The sequence below is a fragment of the Lissotriton helveticus genome, chromosome 3_1, assembly GCF_964261635.1.
Source record: "Lissotriton helveticus chromosome 3_1, aLisHel1.1, whole genome shotgun sequence".
Classification (NCBI taxonomy): domain Eukaryota; kingdom Metazoa; phylum Chordata; class Amphibia; order Caudata; family Salamandridae; genus Lissotriton; species Lissotriton helveticus.
Genome location: NC_136061.1, coordinates 114,863,906 through 114,887,157, shown reverse-complemented (window position 1 = coordinate 114,887,157; position 23,252 = coordinate 114,863,906). Strand labels below are relative to the sequence as shown.

The following is a 23,252-nucleotide window of genomic DNA, read 5'->3' as shown; positions in this document are numbered from 1 at the left end:
GGTATTGTGTGGGTATTCCATGTGGAACATTGTTGGTCTGCTGAGCTGTTGAGAGGAAGACATCGCTTCCCTGGTTCTCACCTGTTATTACCAATTTTCCTATGAATAAATATATTCTACAACTATATCTTGTTGGAGTACTTCACTACACCCACACGTGCCAATAGAGAAGATTCAGGCCTCACTAGAAGTCAATGGGAGAAATACATTCTCCCGAGTTTATTTTTTTTATCTCTCAACTTTCCTCCTCTAACATGTTTGCATGTAAGATGTTCCAGCTTCTCGTTGCCCGCTTATGGCCCCGGGTACGCTTCGGCTTTCACTTTTCTTAACATCTGACAACAACATCTCTTTGAACCGCTCGGTGCTCGCGCCTCTGCGGATCACGTGACGAACGTGACCTGACGTCGTTGCTAAGGGCGCTTTGTCTCCAGGAAATAGACGCTGCTGACTCCTTGCGAGGTGACTGCTTCTGCCCATCCTCCTTGGACAACAACTCGGTCTTCAGGCAGCTGGAAGGCGTCGGTGATTCGTGAGCGGCTTCGATGCTGGTAAGCAGACCCTTCCGCGAGGCAGCCTTAGTATGGCTGGACTCCGACTTTGACTTGCGGCAAGTTCCGCGGTGGTCTCCGAGAGCCACCCGGTCCGTACGCACGTTAAAGGCGGGTCACATTTCTCCTCTGGCCCCGCCCTTTCAATGTCCCCGCCTCCACCACGGAAAGCGCTGCTTTGGGTTTGATAGAGCTTCGCGACGCCTGGCTCGATGGCCCCTCACCTGATCCAACAGCCCCCCATCGTTGGCTTTCACCAGGAGCTGCTAAGTAACGATCTCTATGAGTGCGACGATGCACTGATCTGGTGAGAGGGGCCACTAAACGGCCGTGTGTCTTCTGCTCCCTCGCCCATTTCTCACCCCTGTGATGCACATTTAACTTTTAATACTGTTTAAGAAGGATCCGATAATATTCTCTTGCCACTGACTTTATACTTTTTAAATACAAGCTCTCTAGATAGTTAATTTAGCAGCTTACACGACCTAAGGACAACCTACGAAACTACACCTTGTATAATGTAACCGGTGTTTCAAACTTTCGGATTCAGTTCGCGCTGTACTAAACTGCAACACAATAAATAATAATATTCATAATGGCGTCAGAAGCTGTGCAGTGTTTTATGGAGCCAAAAATGAAAGCGTATCAATATATTTATTTTATTTAGAAACATACATACTATAGGACAAACGAAAAAAAGTAAAGCCACAAATGGAGGATAAGATCTATTTGAAAAGAATGACATAGTTGTGTTTAAATGAACGATTCTTCATTAATGATTCAATACCATTACACAGATGTAGCCCAAGCACCATTAACGCCTCCGGTCTTTCTAAGTTCCATTCTCTGGAAGTTAGTTTTGTGATCTGCTTTTTTGTTATTATTTATAAGTCGCTGGGTGTGAGGCAATTTCAGACGATTCGTCACGTTCTAATACTGGTTTGTGATACACACACGTTTTGGATGTTGGGCGACGGACACCGAACTGGGCAGACATTTACCTGAATGATGGTGTGTTAGAATATCCCAATCACTTTTAGTCTGTGCACAGATACCATGAAGGTTTCTCAATGTTTTATTGGATGGCCTAGCATGGCACTTTGAACTAGCACAATGAAATTATGACTTCAGACTAGAAAGGATGCCCTGCACGCTGTCTCGTGGACGCTGACTATTAGGCCTGACTGAACTAATATAATAGCCCATCACCATACCTCCCAGCTCACCATTATTTGAGAACCTATCCTGCAGGCTTGCAAAATGCCTCCCATATTCTTTTGCGAAATCACTCACTCTAAGAACTTCCTCACCCTCCAAAAATTGCTACAACTCTGTTGTTGTCTATGAGCTGTCCCTCCAAAACCACCCAATCTTATCCTCCATGGTTACTCGAAGGTATATGATGCTTTCTAAGGATCTTTTACTAATAGGGGAACAGATTTATTGCTTTGTTAAAAGGCTGGTTATGTAAGTTTACTGCAGCTACCTAATAGCATACAGACTCCACTGGCGACTGACTGGTACAGTGGGCGAAATGCAATAAACAAAGTATGGTAACTGTGATGCTGAGTGCAGAAGGCGGTATGAGTGGGCGTGGTCAAAGGTGTGGTTAAAAAACAAAGTATTCGGTATTTTTTTTAGGTTTTTCACCTTCCGGTAAATATATATAAAATAATTCACAGCTTAAATGAAAATTAACTACAAGTTATGATATTCAGTGTGATATGCACCATCATACATTATGAAACTTCTATCAGTTAGTTCAGTGCACTAAAGAGCCACAGAATTGAATCCTGGTTGATGCAGTGGAGTATAGTCACTTGTGTATGTTTAGTGCTACCAGTCCCAGTCTGTGATAGAAAGCACTGTGAACATGCAAGTCATTATTTTAAACTTGCATTACACACAGTATAAGATATGCTGCTACAAAATGCGCAAAAAAGTTTGAGATAAAGTGTTTACAAAATATAGATAGTGCAGTCTTTTTTGTAACTGTATTTTAAAAGTACACACTTCACAGCATAGCTCTTACAATGCTCATTAGAATAAATGTGTGTCACCAGAAAGCACATTTTACATATTATTTTTTAAAAGCACATACTACACAGCTTTGCTCGTAACTCCCTGACAATACCTCTCAAAAAGAATAAATGTGTATCATCAGGAAGCTTCAAGTGATTTAATCAATTAAAACCAATACAGGCTTCCAATCGCTCTTTACATTTACAGATTGACCAACTGCACACATTTACATTTTTAGGTCTCGCCCTGGAACAGGGACGGAGACTTATAGTCGGCTGATGCCGGGGAATGAGGGACACAAAACTGGCACGATTTTTAGCAGTCGGATTTGGCTGCGCGAACGCGCACGTTCCGTCCTGCGCCGCCCTCCCAGCCTACTGCGCATGCGCCGCCCTCCCAGCCTACCGCGCATGCATGCATGCACACAGACACAGACACACACACACACACACACACGTCGCAGACAGACACTCGCTCACACACACACCCCCTCCCCCACAGTCACACACACGCACTCCAAGACACATACACACACGCACGCACACACATACACACACATACACAGGCCCCCCCCCCCCCCGCGCCTACATGCTCCTCTCCCTCCGCCCGCCCGCCGCTCAGCAACGCACTCACCGGCTTCCTCTCCTCAGCTGCAAGGCCCGGCAGCAGGACTCTTCTTCCCTCCTTCGGCACCGGGGCGCAGGGTAGGCTCCTGCCTGCTCCGGTGCTCCCTGCTCCCAACACGGCTCCAATCGCGGCTCTTCCGTGGGAGGCGGGGTAGGCTCCCGCCCTCCTACTTCCTGTTTCCGGGTGTCGCGCCGGCCTGCCTGACTTCCTGGTCGCAGGCCGGCAGAGTAACGAGGATGTTTTGCGGTATGTATTTATTTATTTAATTATGCATTTTTATATAGCGCAGACTTTACCCGAAGGCGGTATTTATTTATTTATGTATTTATGCATTTTTATATAGCGCGGACTTTACCCGAAGGCGGTATTTCTTTATTCATGTATTTATGCATTTTTATATAGCGCGGACTTTACCCGAAGGCGGTAATGCTTGCCTTAGCGTAATGGTGTTCCTTCTTAATTTATTGGTGGTGTCCCTGTTAGAATTATTCCCACTTTTAGTCTAGCAATGCTTGGCATGATGTTGGCATCTTTGGCATTATTGAGCCCATCCCTGGTATAATGGGACCACAACGTATTGTGGGCATTCTTGACCCAATTGTGCTTCTCTTCACCAGCGGTGATGGTCATCCCTGGCATGCGATGGGTGTTCATGGAATTGGATGTTGATATGTAGACATGTAAAGCCAGACTCTGTCCATGGGGCAGTAATATTCATGAGTACTTGATGACATGGAGATCAAAGATACAACTAAAACTGAAAAGCCATTATTTTGAGAGACTGTCATATTTGTTTTTGGGAATCAGAAATATTTATTAAAATGAAATGCTTGTAATAACAAGCCAATGCATGATTACCAGCTGTGATCGTGTTTTCAAAATGTTTGTAAAGTTGATATTAAAGTGATAATTCATGCTAATTTCTGTAGTCTTATTTACATCTTGTTTACAATTATACTATACTACTAATGTATGTTTACTAGCCATAACTGTACTGTTATATGTTACATTTTAATTACAGTGTTTGCCTTTTACAATCATTTTCTTACAAACTACCTCGTAAAACAAAAATATTTATGGCTAAAATATTTTGCACTGTTTGCACAATATATTTGTGATGTTTACACTTACCTATTTGAAATTAAAATGTACAAATGGACATTTAGTCAATTACCATTAAAAAGTTTAACTTTTTTGCTAAGATATTCTTGTAATCTTTTATGCAAACAAATTTAAATACTGCATAAATAATTTTAACAACAAATACTTTATATGTAGCTTTTTATGTACATAAGAAAACTATAGCATAAAGCAAAAAACATTGCCATTTACAATAATAATAGCTCAAACTTAAATAATGCGAGACCTATTGCATTGCAAATGCTTGTTATCCGTCAGGAGGCACCATGGCAAGATGGCTTGTACAGTTGTCTGCTCCTCCCCTGGTTTCACAGGACAGGAGACTCCCTGCCTAACATTTCAGCTAAAGCACTTCAGCTGTCGGAATTTACCATGCGGGAGGGTTGTCTTTTCATAAATAGTAGGGGAACTGTTTCTTTTTAAATTAAAAACGTATGGGCACGGCATGCCCCTCAGATTACACCCCCACATCAACCACTAGACTGGTACACCTCTATATGTTATTACATATTTGACTGCTGCTGCCAGTTCTGGTTCCCGCAGGTACACCGTTTTGCAAGGGAGGTTGAATTGATGAAATTAATAGAACATAACTAGTCAGACACAGGTTGATTGGTCGGGCCACTGCCATGCATGCTGTCCCCATATTGATGAGAGAGATCCCCAGGGATCCTGTTTTATGATAGTAGTAAATCGGCCACAGGCAGAAGGTGATGGATAATTGTTCTGTACATAATGTTTTTGAGCTACTTCAATCGCATTGCAAGGAAGCTATTGTGCTAAAGTAGACTCAAAATCTACATAGGAAGATAGCACAGAGGTTTGCTAACCACCTCTGTGGTCTTTTCTCCACAAAGTGTAAATGTGGAGGAATTAGGCTTATGTTGATTTGTTGGGGAACTGATGGTCCCTTGGTTATCCTTATTAGATATGGCCCCCCTGTGGCGATATGTATGGCGTACATTGCCTCCGAAGCAATAGTCCAGATAAAATATGCATCCAAAAGCAGGGGTTGTCCCCAAAAAAATCAGAGAAAATCTGGGGTCTCTATATGAATTATAGAGACAAAGCCTAGAAGGAAGGGAAAGTGCTGGCTTGTGGAGCCATGGTTCATAGGATCTGCAGTGTAAATAGCCTGCAAGTATGGGAAAGCAATGCCTCTTAAACTGTGTGTTTGGATATGCTGCAATATGATTCATCTATTTATTGAATTTAATTTAGAAACAATAAAACCATTTTTTTGGGAGGGGCATTTGTATTGCTTTTTTTCCAAACAGTTAAACCAGAGCAGAATTCAACTACAGTTGCACAGCACCATACATTAGTATCTCAGTGAAGAACAATATGTCGACGATGCCTTCACTGTGTCCTTTTCTCCATAGACAGGCATAACTTAAAACAGTCTGTGTAAATGCCCCCTCCACCCCACAATACAATGCCATCTTCCCCGGTAGTCAAGACAAGGATGCCCCTCATTATTATAATAATAATATTAATCCACATTTGTAAAGCGCGAACAATCACCCGTTGGGGTCTCTTGGCGCTGGGGACCGTCGGGAAGATTAAGCAAGCAATTGCCCAGAGTCACATGGTGCTTAGCTCATCTTCCGCCGGAGCTGGGGATTGAACCGTGAGCCCCGGGTTCTGGAGTCAGTCACTCTGGCCGCTGCGCCACACCTTTCCCCCATGCTTTATGCCATAAGATAGAGTATGTTTCATTCAGATCCCGATTGATCAACATCCATCATTACATCCAGCCCATAATATTGCCTCCAGCTACCCCAAACCAGGTTGGAAAAAAAATTTGCCCGTCCTTTTGCCTTGTGTCCCCCCCCCCCCCCCCACCGTTTCGCGACATCTCTTTTCGCTACCACTAGTCCTAGTGTACTGAAGAGCAATTGTGGTCTGCCCACATCTGTCTTTCAAGATTCCTAACGATATACATTTGGGTCTAGGGCTATACTAGTCTTCAATATTTTGTTAAGTTCATTATATCCGCCTTCCAGTATTGCTGTTTAATTGCGCATTCCCATATAGTGTGGTGAAAATCTCCTACTTCCTGTCCACAACGATGAAATATTGCATCCATTACTCGGCCTATCTTGTGTAGTCTGGCCCAGTCGTACGAGGCCCTACGTAATACTTTGGATTGGATAAGTCAGAGACAAGACGAAATTGCAACCTCTCTAGGGTGCATCAGGGCTGCCTTCTAGTCCACCTCCCCCATTATGCCTATATTTTTCCCAAGTGGTCCTCAGCTTGCCTAGTCTATCTGTGGCATTGTTATTTAGGAAATTGTAGGTGAACGATACTGCCTTTGTCGTGAGGTGCTCCTGGAGTAATCTTAGTGGTGCACAGTCTGGTAGGGGGGTGTCTTTTGTGTTTTCTGCATGCCATTCATGCCTAATCTGAGCATATTTAAGGAACTGGGTTGGTTGTAATGAGAATTCTGTCCTGAGGCGCTAAAACCTTTGGGTTTGCATTTGTTGATAATGTCTCCTATTGTGGAAATGCCTAAGGTTTACCACTCCCCAAATTCTCTTAGTTTTTCAGTTCTTTCAATGTATTTCTTTAGTGAGTTTATGATCCCATCCCATCGTTGCTCTTCCCCATGCCCCTATTGTGGCCTAGGTGGCTGGTAGGACTTCCCCCATGCCCATACCTGCGTATATGTAATGGAGGAATATACGTCTTTGCATGGTTTCTCTCTCCAGTTTGTATCCAATCATTTATTGGCGTTATGTGTCCCGCCCAGTAGAAGGCTTCCATGTCCGGCAGTGATATCCCTCCATTATATTGATTGCACTGCAACGTATGGAGTGCTATTGTAGGTTTTTTCCCTAAGCACATGAGTGAATGTAATTCAGCGACTATTTCGTGGAATATCAATCGTGGGAGGGAGTAGTATGTGTTTTGCAGAGCGTAAAGAAATTGCGGTAGGGTTATCATTTCAAGCATGGCGGCTCTACCCAGTATAGTGAGTGGTAGTAATTTCCATCTGTGTGAGTCTCCCTTGAATTTCGTGGGTAAACTATTTATATATTTTTGGTAGCAAAGGTCTCTGTCTGTGGTGAGGAAGATTCCTCGGGTATGTGAACCCGTTGTGTGCCACCAGGAGATCTCTGGGGAGTACGGGCCACGAGGTCAGCTCACCAAGGCTATAGATCACTGATTTGTGCCAGTTTATTTTATATCCAGAGTTTTGTCCTTATGTATCTATTATGTGAAATAAAATGGGATTTGTTTTGTCTGGTGGCGTTATGTATAAAAGGATGTCGTACGGATAGAGAGAGATCTGTTCTTCAATGGTGTCCTCTGGGCTGATTTGGAAACCATGTATCTCTGGATGTTGGCAGACGGAACAGGCTAACGTCACGGCTCCACCGTGAGGGCAAAGAGCAGGGGGAACAGGGGGCATCCCTGTCTCGCCCCGCGTCGTATGGGGAAATCCATGAAGGTTTGCCCGTTCACCCGAACATTCGCTCTAGGGTACTTCTATAATAGTCCTACCCATTTTCTAAATTTTCGACCTCGGCCAAAGTTTGTTAAAACTACCTCGAGGAAGGGTCAGTGAAAGGCGTTGAACGCTTTTTCCGCATCCAGTGATAATAGTAGATGCGAGGTTTCACGATTTTTCACCTGCATTGTCCAATTGTGGTTTTGTCTTAGGTTCCACCTAGTAGCTCTGCCTGGCAGAAATTCAGAATGGTCATTATGTATCCGTGTTGTTATGACCTGGTGCCGTCTTGCAGCCAGGATGGTCGCCAATATCTTCCATCTATGTTAAGAAGGGATATTGGGCAGTAGGACTCACATTTATCTTTCAGTTTCCCCTGTTTGTGAATCAGTACTATTGTAGTCATATCAAGTATACTGTTAGGTCCTTGGGTCTTTCCTAGGGGTAGTCGGGCTATAGCATCTCTAACTTCCTCAATTGTGATGTCTCCTTCCAATCCCGTTCTGTCAGTGTCGTCAAGTGTTGGTGTTTACACCACTGTCAGATATTCTACGATATCGGGGGCATGCGGCGTGTCTAGGAGTTGCCTGAGTATAAGGGGATCTTTATGTTCTATTTTTCCAGGGCTATAATTTGTTTTTCTAATCTTATAGGATCCACCTTCTTCTCGCACGCTATGCGGTTTTGGGCTCTGTCTTTAAAAACGTTTTTGTATGTTTCCCATATTGTAACTCTCGATTCTACAGATCCTAGGTTTTCTTCAAAAAAGATTATTGTGTCTGCCTTTAGGCCCCTTAGTATAGTCTTGTTTTGCAGATTCCATGTATTTAGTCTCCAATGCGCGTTCATGTATTGCTGTCTACCTCCTATTTGTATGGGGAGTGGGGAATGATCCGACAGACCTCTGGCAAGATATTCTGCTTTATGTATCTCTCCTACCTCTCTTTTCGGTAGGAAGACATAGTCCTGTCTCTAATAGACGTTATGTGCGCCAGGAGTACTGCCTTAATCTTGGGCTAATATGTCTCCATTGGTCTACCTGACCCAGCGTGTCTGCGAGGCGTGCCAGTGGTGTGGTTATGGGCATTTGGTTTTGCCCTCCCCCTTCAATCCGGTCCATGGGTGTGTGCATAATGCCGTTGAAGTCTCCCCCTAATATGTGCAGTGAGTCAGTGGAGTCTAATAAGATCTCCGTCAGTTAATTTAATGTGTGCGCTTGTAATTTTGGCAGGGCGTATACGTAGATTAGGGTCAAGGTGCGTCTGCCCCACTACCCAGTCTCCCCCACATAAGTGCAATGTGGATCTGTCCATGTGCGTTTAATGTGGAAGGGAGGCGATCTTTTAATCCGGATCGTCACTCCTCTAGAACCGGAGGTGCATCCAGCGTGGACCAGGACCGTATATAATTCCCTACCCAGGAACCCGAATTTCCTGCTCCTCAGATGTGTTTCCTGCAGTAACACCACGTCTGGGTGTATTCGCTTAACAAATCTATTTACTTGAACCCGTTTGATCTTGTCCCCTAGGCCATTGACATTCCACGTCAAGATAGAGAGAATGTTATTTTCAGGCCTTTTCATCTTGGTTACAGGTGCATTCATGTATTGGACCAGGGTATATCGAACGTTGGAACCTGGCTCGGTGTCTTTCTCGTGGTGTGTATTCTGCATGGATCCTGCGACTAAACTTAATCAGTAACTTATTTTGTCTAATCCTATCCCAACTCACCCCTCCCCACCTCCTGCCTCCCCCTCTTCACACTCTTCCCCATGGTTCCTTTCCATTTCCTGTGTTTAAGGGAAGGAGAGGGCTGTCAGCCACCTGGTGACAATTTACACTATGGGTTCAAACTCCCACAGCGCTATGACTTACAATAAACAAACACAACTAAGATAAAAGCAAGAATAAGGGAAAGGGAAAAAGGCAAAGAAAGAGAGGAAGGTCTCAGGCATCTTCTGGCCTGTCACCATCACTTGGTCTCGGAGCCTCTGTCTCTGCACAGTTCAAAGGAGGTGATCGGGGAGTGGCTTCATGGTCTTGCCTCTCGTGGTCGAGTTTCGTAGCAGTTCATTATTTTCGGTTTTAGCTTGAATCGAGTGCTTCTTCTTGTGATGGAGACTTCCCTGCTTCCATGTCTTGTTCCATTGCTGTTATTGCTGTTACTAATGGGTGTTTTGTTGCTTCTTCTTCTTCTCCTGATGTCATTTCCCTGCTGTCCGAATCTGTCTGGGAGTCGCTCTGACTGGCGATATGGGTGCTTTAGGAGTCTTTCTCTCTCCGGGGTTCCTTTGTGGCCAACTTATTCCTTCTTAGTTTTCCTGACCCTCTAGAGATGTACGGCGTTGACCCCTGTACACTCGTTCTCTGCTTTTCCAGAGTTCTTATCATTTTCCTGGGCCCAGCCGTTCTCGGGCCCATTTCATGCACCTTCCACCTGCTCGGTTGCGATTCTTCTGATCGCCGTAGGTTAGGACGTTCTTCCACCCAACTCCATGCCTCTTGTGAGGTCTGAAAGAAGTGGGTTTTGCTCATGAAGATTATCTTCAGCTTAGCACGGAATAACAGCATATATTGAATTTGGTGTGATCTGAGCTTTGCTTTAACAGAGTGAAAGGTTAGGCTCTGTCGTTGAACATCCTTGCTAGAATCCGGGAAGATCAGAATCTGTGAGTTCGTGTGCCTAATTTCGCCTAGTATCCTAGCTTCTCTTAGTATCAGATCTCTATCAAGAAAGTTAAAAAATCTCGCTAAGATGGGCCTTGGCTGTGCACCCGGAGGGAGCTTCACTACTAGTGCTCTATGGGCTCTTTCAATCACAAAGCATACGGAAAATTTGTCTGCATGAATGATGTTTTAGAGCCAAGAATGTAGAAATTCTGGGGCGCTCATTCCTTCAACACCTTCCTGGAAACCCACGAAGTATAGGTTATTTCTTCGTGCTCTGTTCTCAGCGTCCTCAATACGCCACTGGATGTCTTTATTAGATGTTTGCAGTTCAGCAACCCCTTTTCGAAGGTCTTTTATTGCATTTTCAGCTTCTGCTACTTGGGTTTCGGATTCCGTAACTGTCGGATAGAATGCGGAGGTCCTGTCTCAGTAGTGTCACTTCTGAGGCCACTGCTCATATTTTCTCTTCTAATGCCGCTCTGGATGCTTGGATTGCTTGTAGTAGTGTTTCTGTGTCTGTGCGGAGCGGCGGCTGATCTTCTGGAGGTAGGGTAACAACTTTGGTGTATGATCCAGCTTCCCTTGTCTAGCGGGTTTAGGCTCTTTGTCTTTGTCTTTACCCATAGTCGGGACCGGCGTGGTTTGTTTCTGGAGAGGGCAATGTGTCTCTCTCAAATGCGCGTCACTGCGTCCCTCAGCCGTCCATTTGGTCCAAGGAATCCAGGGGCACGCACCTCTGGCGCCCTCTCTTTCTCGTCTCTGACACCTTCCTTTGCAGGGAGGGAGATGTAGTTTCTCTGCTCCAGTTCTTCTTGCACAAGTCGGAGTCTCATCAAGGTATGGACCGGGGGGCTCCCCCACTCATCTTCTCATAGATTAATTCACTTGGCGCTGTTACTATTGGAGGCGGGGTCCCTAAAAGGGCCGAGAACCGCTGTCGGGTTCTTGGGGTACCCTTTTCTCTATTTCAGTTCAGCCGTTTCCCCGAGCGCAGTGAGCCGATTTCACTTTGATCACGTATTGCTGTGTGTCGCACTTTATCTCTGTTTGTCTCGCTCCCGATGATACCTCCATTTACCCATGAGTGTTGCTCCCAGGTTACCCTTATGTTCTAACTTTATCGGCTTCTTAAAGTGTCAACTTAATTATTTACTTGCTACTTGGGTGCATTCCAGTTCTCTACACCCTAGACTTTGCAGTTGCAGGTCTGGTGCGGTCCATATTCCTCCTTTATTCTCCGAGCCGCACTACACAGTGTTCAGCTAGGGGGTGTCGCAGGCCTCACCGTTCTCTGCTCCACTGCTTGGCTTCCGCCCCTGCTAGTGGCCCGGTGAAGACCACCTCCCCTCGGGTCCCAGGCACGGGTTCACACTTGGTTGTAGGCCTCACTTCCGTTCAGGTCCAGGGTCTCGATACCCTGGCTCCGATTGCTGGGCCGATGTCGCCTTCCTCGCTTCCTGGGGCCACGGCGCTCTGTATTTCGGGCAGGGCCTCTGATCGTCTATCTCGGCGACCCTGGCCGGGCCCAGCCACCGCAAGTATCCCCAGTCTCCTACTCCTTGCCTGCCGTGGGTCCCCAACGTAGTATCGCGGCCAGGCGTGCCCATCCGGACTCCCCAGGCCAACCGGGATGGATCTCGGGTCATTCTGCTTTACTGCTGTATACCTTCTGCCGCAGAGGGTCACCCTAGGTGTCCAGTAAGGATCCCAAGTTGGCCTCCTCGCTTTACTTCCCATCCGGGGTCGTGAGAGTCACTCCCTCAGCGATGCCCGCGGCCTGAGCCGATGCTCTCTTGGTCTATATCATATGCGCATTGCCTCACTCCGCATCCCAGGGGAACCTTCTATAGCCCTCCGTAGATCCGCTCAAACCCTCACAGGTACGGCTACGTGTGGACTGTAAAGGATGTCCTCCGGTCCGGGGCATGAAATTCCCTTCCTCCGCGGTCCACCACGTTTTCTCTGCGTCTCTATATTGTGGGACTGTACTCCGTCACGCGTTCCTCTCACAGCTCGGGGACCGGGACCACCCCTCACCTGCTTTAGCTCTCCGACCATTTTGGTTCACGATAGGGCGGCTTTCTTCTTTCCGTGGTGACCAAAGCAATATTCAGTACGCCACCATTTATGCTAGGCCCCGATCGGGGCTCCGCCACGGTCGCCATCTTTTCTCTAGTTTTCAGCCTTTTCCCATACCTCGGATACAGGGTTGTTTGTCACACATGTTTTACCGAATCAGGGCAGCTTATTCTCGGTCTCGGAACTGCCGATTACCTTCGGATTTCTTGCTTTTGATCGGAGCTCAGTGAAAGTACATCTCACTCAGCCATGTTGCTGGCCATGCCTCCCAATAAAACCATTTCTAACATATCAATATAACACCAAACAATAAAACATTTTATTTTTGGAAGGGTAAAGTCTCGAGCAAGTGCCTATGGTATCTTTGAGTAAAGGATCGCATACACGTAGAGTTTTTTTTTTTTAATAAGACTTTATTCAGCACCAAATACAATTCACAGTAGCATTCAACGAACCAGCACAGTAAATCTGTAACAGTTGGCGATACAATACTCAACAATCAAATGAGAATAAGCAAGTATAGGGATGTTCTGGTCGGTTCGGCATACACGTAGAGTTAGAGGAGGGAGCACTCTTTAAAGGACATAACAAATATTACCTGAGTTCCTACTCTGCTAGTGATTGATGTCTCACTTCAAATGGACATGCGGGTGAGGTGCCGTGGTGATGCGACCTGGAAGAGGAGAGGATATTATAGTGCCTCTTACCTTGATGAACATAATCCCTTATCCAAACAGAAATGTTCATATATTTTGAGGCAGCCTTTCAAGCTTGTGAAAAAAGCTGTATGGTTTATGTTCTGATGTCAAACCACCGACAACTTTCTTGGTCTAAAGGAGGACTTGCAACGCACTGGCTTGTTTAGCCATGTTATATGCCAAGATGAAAGAATATCATATTTTGATGGAGTTTTTACTGTGTGAAAAAAATACTCTGGCCGGTTGTATGGGCTTGTAGTACCTGTAGATTAGATGGGAGAGCAGGAGGTATTTGAGAGAACCTTTGAGTGTCCTGGATGTGTGTGTAAATTCTGGGTGTGATTAGTAATGAGTGGCTAAAGGGAAGTGTTTTAAGAAGGTGAGGAAGTGAAGCTTGCGTGACCCATGATGATATGTTTAGTGAAACATTTAACACTTTTTCTGTGGATCGCATCATAATTGACAGTGCAAGCAGGTTTAGTGGTATGGGGGAGATAAGAGCAAGTTTGTTCTCCTGAAATTTCATACGCTATTGCTACTATTTCTATGTAAGGCAAATAAATGACCCAATGGGCTGATAGTGCCAAAAAGAGGGGTATGCTAATTATGTGTTCTTGGTTAAGGCTAGGTTGGGGGTTGTAGTCAAATGTATAATACGTGTGATGGGGAATTATTGGTTGATTGTACTCTTGGAGACTGTGGAATTAAAGAATGGGACCTGGCATAAAAAAGGAGTAATTTTAAGAGTCATTCAAAGTTTTCCCAAAGTCATTGAAAGTACAGTTGAGTTTGCTGAGTCACTTGCCATGGGGACAGCTATTGATACTTTTTCTTGTAACGATTTTTGTATGAAAGAAAGATTTCTATGTGAAGTAGTGATTTTTAACTGTGCACTTTGTTTTGGAAGGGATGCACATAATATTTACGGCTCATTAATGAAATCTAAAGGCTAGCTCTTTACCATCTACAAGTTACATTTCTTGATGTAACTAGCAGATGCCATTTAGAAATAGGCTGTTCCCAACAGGTGGTTGCAGTAACTGGAAATTCAACCTGTGAAGTGACGAGAGGATACTTGTCAGTAAGGTTAATTCGAGAGCAGTGCCTGTTAGTATTAAAAAAATAGTGTTGACAGTATGAAGACCTTTTGAGTTGAGAGGCATGCTAACATTTTGGCTTCCTTTTTCGAAGAATTTATCAACCGTCTAGGTTTAACACATCTTGAGGATAGTACTTGTAAATGGGGATGGCACATCAAACATTGTATTATGGTTAAGGTGGTACTTGCCCAGAAAAAAGTCTGATGTTGCTGAAAGAATAAATGCCACTAAAGTGTGAAGGAGTCTGTGAGGCTCACTGATTTGAAGGGAGAAAATAGCTGAAGAAAGGATTGAAATAAATTGTGGTAAGGTTTTTTCCCTGGAGTTTTATATATGGCAAACTCAACCCGAAGGTATCTGCTATCAGAGCGCCTTACACGAGCACCAGTTGCTTACAGTTGGACACATTCATTTTTTGTTTGAGTTGATAGGAAAATGAATAAAGAGAGAAACAGAAGCATGATGGAGAATAATTTGGTAGTGAGATTAGAGTAGAGTAGTTAATTGAATAAAAGATATTACTTGGAAGAAGTTTAACAAGAAAGAGTGGCAGAGAAGGTATCATTGTAAGGTTAATTATTGTGAGCTTCGCCCCACCCTTTTATTGTGATCCCCTTTCAATGTTTTTGTGGAAATCAGATTCTATTGATACGTTAGTCACTGTGGTACAAAGGTGGGGGCAACCACTGCTGTCTCCTCTTTTTACAACCTCCCCCCCCGCAGCTCAGCAACCCACTCACCGGCTTCCTTCGTGCGGTGGCTCTCCTCAGCTGCAGGGCCCGGCAGCAGGACTCTTCTTCCCTCCTTCGGCACCGGGGCGCAGGGTAGGCTCCTGCCTGCTCCGGTGCTCCAAACACGGCTCCAATCGCGGCTCTTCCGTGGGAGGCGGGGTAGGCTCCCGCCCTCCTACTTCCTGTTTCCGGTTGTCGCGCCGGCCTGCCTGACTTCCTGGTCGCAGGCCGGCAGAGTGACGAGGATGTTTGATTTGCGGTATTTATTTATTTAGTTATTTATGCATTTTTATATAGCGCGGACTTTACCCGAAGGCGGTATTTATTTATTTATGTATTTATGCATTTTTATATAGCGCGGACTTTACCCGAAGGCGGTATTTATTTATTCATGTATTTATGCATTTTTATATAGCGCGGACTTTACCCGAAGGCGTCAGAGCGCTTCACATTAGGAACAGAAATGAAACATAATGAGAAACATTACAAAAGAACAGGTTGCAAAAACATACGTTACTTACATAAGGTAATAGTGACAATTGTGAGCAAACAAAATACATGAGGTAGTAAAAACTATGAGCAACCAAAAATACATGAGGTAGTAAAGGTAATAGTGACAATCGTGAGCAAACAAAATACTTGAGTAAAAATTGTGAGCAACCAAAATACATGAGGTAGTCAAAAGTGCACAAGAGGAAATGAAAGTGACAAGTGTGCAGTTATAAGAGAAAACAGAGTATAATTAGAGGTATAGTCCTGCAATAAGTGCTAGACACTCAGGCTCAGGAACAAGCGTTACATGGGCAAGGTGGCACTTGTGCAAGTATCAAAGGTAAAGACATGTGAGAGGTATCAGCCGTGTGTTGCAAGGGCAGAGTGGTGTGTGCATGTTACAAAAGGGCACCGGACACCAGTACATGGAAAATACTGCAAAAAGGCAGACCCTCCAATCACAGGCATACACTGGGAAGGCACTTCCATGGTCATGGAAAGTAGAAATTATCAGTAGTGGGAAGTCTTCCTCACAATAGCAAGAGGACGTGAATTACTTTTGGAGGTGTCTCTGGAGGAGGAGAACTTTGAGGTCCCTTTTGAAGGCCTGGGAGGAGGCGGTGGTCCGGAGCTTTTTTTTGTCCTCTCGCGGGTTGTAAATACAAAACATATTGCATTACAAATGCTATAGGTATCACATTTGCGAAAGTTATAACTATTGGCATTGTAAATGATGAAGCTATTAATTTAGCTATTTAAAAAAAAAAGAAACATAAATAAAAACTTTGCCATTTACAATACCAATAGCTCAAACTTTCCTAATGCGAGACCTATTGCATTGCAAATGCTTGTCATATATGTTGGTCTCTGCATGTAAATGTATCTTGTTCCTACCTCTAATCCACTGGGTGCCTGAGTGCCATAAATACCAGAGCACTCGTCACACGTCTTGCTTATGTAAATTCCTAACCTTCCTCTCTCCCTACCCTCTGATGAAGCAGCACAAATTTTGCCTCTCAAACCCGAGAAGTAAGTCCATGCTCAGTGCCATCAGTGTATTACCATGTTCCATCCTCACTATGCAGCTGTGCTGTGGGATAAGGAGTTGAGGAAATGCAGAGCTCCGTGTTGTATTCCACGAGAAGCATCGATCATTCCCTGGGGAGCGGGCCGGTCACAATCACTCATAAATTTGTAGCAAATCATTTGGAAGTGAGTCCATGATTGCGCCAGCATGAGTTGCAGAGGAGAGCACCCATATGTTGTGCTTACATGGTTTTGGAGTCATTCACACCTGAGGCATCTGCTAATTATGAAAAAATAAAAAGGTCCTATATCTGCAAAAATAATAAAATCCTAGTTTTGAGATCCTTGTTCTAATCCTATACTTCAGCATCCCCGTCAAGCTATATGACCAGTGCAACTTCACATGGTACATTTTTAGGTCTCGGCAACGAGAACTATTGTCGCCTAGTAAGCTAGCAAGGGACTACAGAGAGGTGGACGAGCCGACCAGGGTCTGTGGACGCGCACGCAGGCAGGCACGCGCCAGACACACACACACACACACACACACACACACACACACACACACACACACACACACACTCACACTCACACTCACACTCACACTCACTCACTCACTCACTCACTCACTCACTCACTCACTCACTCACTCACTCACTCACTCACACACTCACACACTCACTCACCTCTTTCCTTCCACATCGGGTCAGTCAAGGCAGACTCGTGTCTTCTCCGGCGATCTTCCGCTCACGCTGCGTCTCCTGCGCGCCCACCACGCTGTTTCGCGCCCGTTGATCCTCAGCATGTGATTACTACTCCTTCTAACCCGGATTCTAAATTACTATTTCTTGGTTCTCTAAGTCCACTCTGTTGATTCGTAACAAACTGATATTCAGCACATTTCACAGTCTCGCTTTTGCTTCTCATAAATACAATAAGATTATTTTAAGCAATGTCTACCCTTCTTTTGGTTCTGTGCCTATTATGCTTCGGACTATAGAGTTTTAGAAAGTGTGGTGGAAGATTCCATGATATCAGCGGCAGTGCACAGTGCAGAGTGAGTGTGCAGAGAGAGTGTGCAGAGAGAGTGCAGAGGAGTGAGTGCGCAGAGGAGTGAGTGCAGAGTAGTGAGTGTGCAGAGTAGTGAGTGCAGAGGAGTGAGTGCAGTGCAGGTATGTGCAGTGCAGGTGAGTGCAGTGCAGGTGAGTGCAGTGCAGGTGAGTGCAGTGCAGGTGAGTGCAGTGCAGGTGAGTGCAGTGCAGGTGAGTGCAGTGCAGGTGAGTGCAGTACAGGTGAGTGCAGTGCAGGTGAGTGCAGTGCAGGTCAGTGCAGTGCAATGCAGGTGAGTGCAGTGCATGTGAGTGCAGTGCAGGTGAGTGGAGTGCAGTGCAGGTGAGTGCAGGGCAGTGCAGGTGAGTGCAGTGCAGGTGAGTGCAGTGCAGGTGAGTGCAGTGCAGGTGAGTGCAGTGCAGTGCAGGTGAGTGCAGTGCAGGTGAGTGGAGTGCAGTGCAGGTGAGTGCAGTGCAGGTGAGTGCAGTGCAGTGCAGGTGAGTGCAGTGCAGGTGAGTGCAGTGCAGTTGAGTGCAGTGCAGGTGAGTGCAGTGCAGTGCAGGTGAGTGCAGTGCAGGTCAGTGCAGTGCAGGTGAGTGCAGTGCAGGTGAGTGCAGTGCGTGCAGTGCAGGTGAGTGCAGGTGAGTGCAGTGCAGTGCAGGTGAGTGCAGTGCAGTGCAGGTGAGTGCAGTGCAGGTGAGTGCAGTGCAGGTGAGTGCAGTGCAGGTGAGTGCAGTTGAGTGCAGTGCAGTGCAGGTGAGTGCAGTGCAGGTGAGTGCAGTGCAGTGCAGGTGAGTGCAGTGCAGGTGAGTGCAGTGCAGTGCAGGTGAGTGCAGTGCAGTGTAGGTGAGTGCAGTGGAGTGCAGTGCAGGTGAGTGCAGTGCAGTGCAGGTGAGTGCAGTGCAGTGCAGGTGAGTGCAGTGCAGTGCAGGTGAGTGCAGTGCAGTGTAGGTGAGTGCAGTGGAGTGCAGTGCAGGTGAGTGCAGTGGAGTGCAGTGCAGGTGAGTGCAGTGCAGGTGAGTGCAGTGCAGGTGAGTGCAGTGCAGGTGAGTGCAGTGCAGTGCAGGTGAGTGCAGTGCAGGTGAGTGCAGTGCAGTGCAGGTGAGTGCACTGCAGGTGAGTGCAGTGCAGGTGAGTACAGTGCAGGTGAGTGCAGTGCAGTGCAGGTGAGTGCAGTGCAGTGGCATGCAGGTGAGTGCAGTGCAGTGGCGTGCTGGTGAGTGCAGTGCAGGTGAGTGCAGTGCAGTGCAGGTGAGTGCAGTGCAGGTGAGTGCAGTGCAGGTGAGTGCAGTGCAGGTGAGTGCAGTGCAGTGCAGGTGAGTGCAGTGCAGGTGAGTGCAGTGCAGGTGAGTGCAGTGCATGTGAATGCAGTGCAGGTGAGTGCAGGTGAGTGCAGTGCAGGTGAGTGCAGTGTAGGTGAGTGCAGGTGAGTGCAGTGCAGTGTAGGTGAGTGCAGTGTAGGTGAGTGCAGTGCAGTGCAGGTGAGTGCAGGTGAGTGCAGTGCAGGTGAGTGCAGTGCAGGTGAGTGCAGTGCAGTGCAGGTGAGTGCAGTGCAGTGCAGGTGAGTGCAGTGCAGTGCAGGTGAGTGCAGTGCAGGTGAGTGCAGTGCAGGTGAGTGCAGTTGAGTGCAGTGCAGTGCAGGTGAGTGCAGTGCAGGTGAGTGCAGTGCAGTGCAGGTGAGTGCAGTGCAGGTGAGTGCAGTGCAGTGCAGGTGAGTGCAGTTGAGTGCAGAGTGGTGTGTATTGACAATGTAAATGACAATGCCATTTATTTATGATTTAAAGAAAAAAAAAGAAATGTCATGAGCAATGCCAATAGCTCTACCTTTAATGATGCCGAGACCATTGCATTGTAAATGCTTGTTGGATGTTATTACCAGTATAACGCCTCTTTGAAATGTTGTTCTGGAGCATGTTTAACATACTTTCAAAAGATACAGTAAATACTTAGAAGCAACAACCATGCTCTCTAATCAGTGCTTGTGTTTTTTCAAAAGATACCTTGAAAGATGATCTTGGATTTGCACCCTAGAAGCGCCCAGCTGAAGATGGAGCAGCTTGGACAGCCAAGCACATCTCGGGTCAGTTTTTTGGCAGGCACCCAATCAAAGGAGAATCGTCAAGTTGGAAACTTCCAGCATCGGCAGATGCAGGTAATGGTTGAGTAATCGTGTTTCCTGATTCGTTGACTTCAGGACATTACTTGTATGCTACTCATTATTTCTATAAATATAAAATAATCCCTTTTCGACATTTTATTGATATAATTTGTGCTGTTAAATTTGCAACCATTCCGGATAGAAATGATGCTTTGGGAAGAAGCAGATGAAGACATGGAATAATGCTTAGTAAGAAGTCTAAGGCAATAAAACAATTTGAAGTGCACGGAATCGTTCAGAACAGAATAAAGGAAATGCTATTATCCTCGCTTTGATAGAATCAATGCAAATAAAAAGAACACATTCAAAATAAGGGTGCAAGTCCAGGTACACTAACTTTGTCACACATAACATAGCGCGAGTGGTAGGTCAACACAACACATACATATTTTTACTATCAAAGTAGATGACAATGATTTTGCAACAGGTCTCTGGTCTGGGGAGTAGTGCTCCACCAGTCTCATGTAGGCATCTAAAACGTGATTTAAGTATTCCAAAAGTCTGTTCAGTTATTGCGTGCGTTATTTTATGTGCCCTGTTGTACTACCTTTAACTTCTGGGTCTTGGATTCAAGAATGGTGTCCGTATCGAAGAGTCAAGGCATATGCACTGTCTCCCAAAGTAGTATGAGCAGGAGAAACTATTGGATTATTTTACAAACATACTATTGAACACTCTATGTAATCTTTTTGCCAAGTAAAAATACCATCGCCGAATTCAATCAGAGACTGGCGGTTATTTCGTCCACTGTGGCAGAACATAAAGGAGTCATAGGTGCTGCCTGGAAATCTGGCTTCAAGGACAGTTATGATGCATCACATATTCCTGAACATGGAGTGAAGGGGTGCTTTTCCTGTTTTATAAATGAATTAAGTTGCAGTTGGGGGACATATGGCAATTTGTGTGCTATTAACACTACCAATATTGGTTGGAAACTGTGTTACCCTAAATATCCTCTTCTGTCTCCTTCTCTGCCTACCAGCCAAAATCTCCTCACCTAAACACACACAGTCGCCATCCTGATAGAGCCAGATGCCTTTTGGATGACTTTTTATAGTTTGCACCTGATTACCACCTGATACACATTGATGGTATTTGCATTTCCTAAGTGGCAATTTTGCAACTAATTGCAATAAGGAAATCCTTTGTTCATAGTGTTAGCGATTAGCTATTTAGTAATACTAATTTGTGATTTTCCAATTTTGAAATGCAAACAATGCGATTTCTACATTAAGTAAGTCACAAATTGCACAATCGAAAATGTCTTTCCTACGTACCGAAACACCATTTTACATTTCCTAACAACCTGAAATAGAGATTTGCACCATTAGGAAATGCAAAATGGCTTTGTACATATGGCCTCTAGTTGTGTTTACTTGAAACCTGCATATCCAGCATGTAGAATTCCAGAATGCACATTGTCATGTGGGACTATTATGATATTCACTGGGCAACCCATTTGAGGAACGCTGAGTAGGAGTACATTTCACTGTTGATTGGAACTTGGCTTTCCTTTGTCCCCTGCACCTGCTCCTTTTACCCCCCAACCCTTTCTGTTATAAGAAACAATATTTGGTGCTAGAGGGTCTGCTTTCATCTTTTGGCAATCTATAGTTCTTTAGTCTGTTTTGCCTAGGGCTTTTTTGCAGTGAATAATGTTGTGCCACAGTAATCGTATTGGGTGCACCATTATGACTTTTTGCATTCGCATAACATCCTAAAATTATTGGGAAATGTCCCCTGCGTCTAATGGGATGATTAGGTGAGGTCTGAGATTTTCTTCTTCGCAAGCAGAAGCACCTTGAAGACCTTTGAATGAGGGTGACGATGGAGTAGTGTGTACATGACGGGAGAGGGAGGTACCCTCGGTGAGCAGTGTGTAAGACAAGTTCTTCTCTCTGGTAAAAAGTGAGGTGTGCTGTGATGCATAGTCATCTAATTGAACATGGATGGCTGGGAACAATTCACAACAACTAATCTTAATCTTTGTATGTGGTCGCAGTGAAGAGAAGCAAGCTAGAAGTCAACAGTGCCTGCACAGAATTTTTCACAAGGCCCGATTTGCACAATAGCAAATGCCATTACCTGTACTGCAGAAGTCAACTTTGAACCTCTGTCACAAATCAAAATGCAGGAGTCTAGCCTGTTCAGCGCTGCTTATTCCTTAAAGTGCTGGGAATGCAGCAAGCAGTAATTGATTCTGCTAGTGAAAAAAGTGCTTGCTTATTGATGATAGTATGTTGCAAACATATGAACGTTGTCCAGACAGAGTACAGTAATCATCCGAATAAATAGCCAGCATAATGATATGCAGAAAATGATATGTGCAAGAATTCTGTTAGTAGGGCCCAGGAAATAGTGGTTTAATGGAACCCTGCCCAACTTGGATAAGTTGTACACTAAATAGCAAGATGGTTTTATCTGTCATGTTTTTAAAACAAATGTCTCCTCCTGTTCTCAACTGAATACTGGTATCATCTATCTCAAAAATAAGGACAGCATTATGTAGTCCCACTCTGAAAGTTTTATTTTTAGTAGCACACACATGGAATGGCTGGGTGTTTCCTGAAAGAAGCTTGCAACAAACCCTCAGATGCTTGTGAGACCAAGGTTCATGTCATGTGGTGGAAGATGCTGAGCAAACCCACCAGTGTTGATGTTCTGTGATGGGCGAAATGCCATTGTTCGAAATACTAGCTTTTTCCCTCATCAATTAAGCCACCTGAGACTATCAGTCATTGATCTCCTGGGAGCAGAATTTTAGTTATGTTAAATATAAGAATAGATAATGGGAAATATCACAATATTAAGATCACAAGAATGATTGAATCAAAAACAGTATTGCAAAGACAGACAGTTAAAAAAACGTACCCTTCTGTCTACGACCAAGCATTTCATCATTTTGTGGTTTTCGAAATTGGCTAAATTCCAAAGCCTTGCTTTTTTCCTTTTCTTTTCAAAGACAAGGAAGCATCACCAAAAAGTACCTTCTGGGACAGGACTGGCTTCCGCTCTAGCCAGATAGGTGCATTCCACACCCTAAGCTTATCTTTTTCCTGTAAGCTGTTCTGCCACACCTGGTCACTGCTGATTAGTGAGGGAGAATGGGCACCAGGTATTGTGTTTTTGCACCTTTTTACAGGATTTGGATTGTCCTGAAGTATCAGGACAATCCAAATTCCAATCCAATCTACTTATACTGCGTTACTAGTTAACTCCAGCTTATGGGCAGTGGGTTTAATTTTGTGCTCCCATATGTAGTGCGGCTAACCGCATGTATTTGGGAAAAGGTTGGCACCTTTTGCCAGGAAGCTACACTTCTCGGATGTGCAGCCCTGCCATCTCATAAGCAGAGCTATGACTATCGGTAAATGAAGGTTGGAATGTTGCTGTCTACTTTGCGACTTGTATCCTGGTGAAACTGTCATCCCCTTTCAGGTTGCGCAAGACTG

The 23,252-nt window shown here is 45.0% G+C and overlaps 1 protein-coding gene across 2 annotated transcripts in view; it reads left to right on the top strand.

The window, feature by feature from the left end:
- Positions 1 to 418: 418 nt before the first annotated feature.
- The window catches only part of KIAA0753 (KIAA0753 ortholog), a 235,297-nt gene continuing 212,463 nt past the window's right edge, over positions 419 to 23,252 (top strand). Inside the window, exons 1-2 of one of the 2 annotated variants that reach the window (XM_078679332.1) lie at positions 419 to 551; positions 19,639 to 19,794. In XM_078679332.1, coding sequence (XP_078535458.1) covers positions 19,651 to 19,794 — 144 coding nt within the window. In that variant the 5' untranslated portion in view covers positions 419 to 551; positions 19,639 to 19,650. Of the gene's footprint in view, positions 552 to 701; positions 859 to 19,638; positions 19,795 to 23,252 lie in introns of those variants that run through there. The other variant, XM_078679331.1, reaches the window with a different exon arrangement.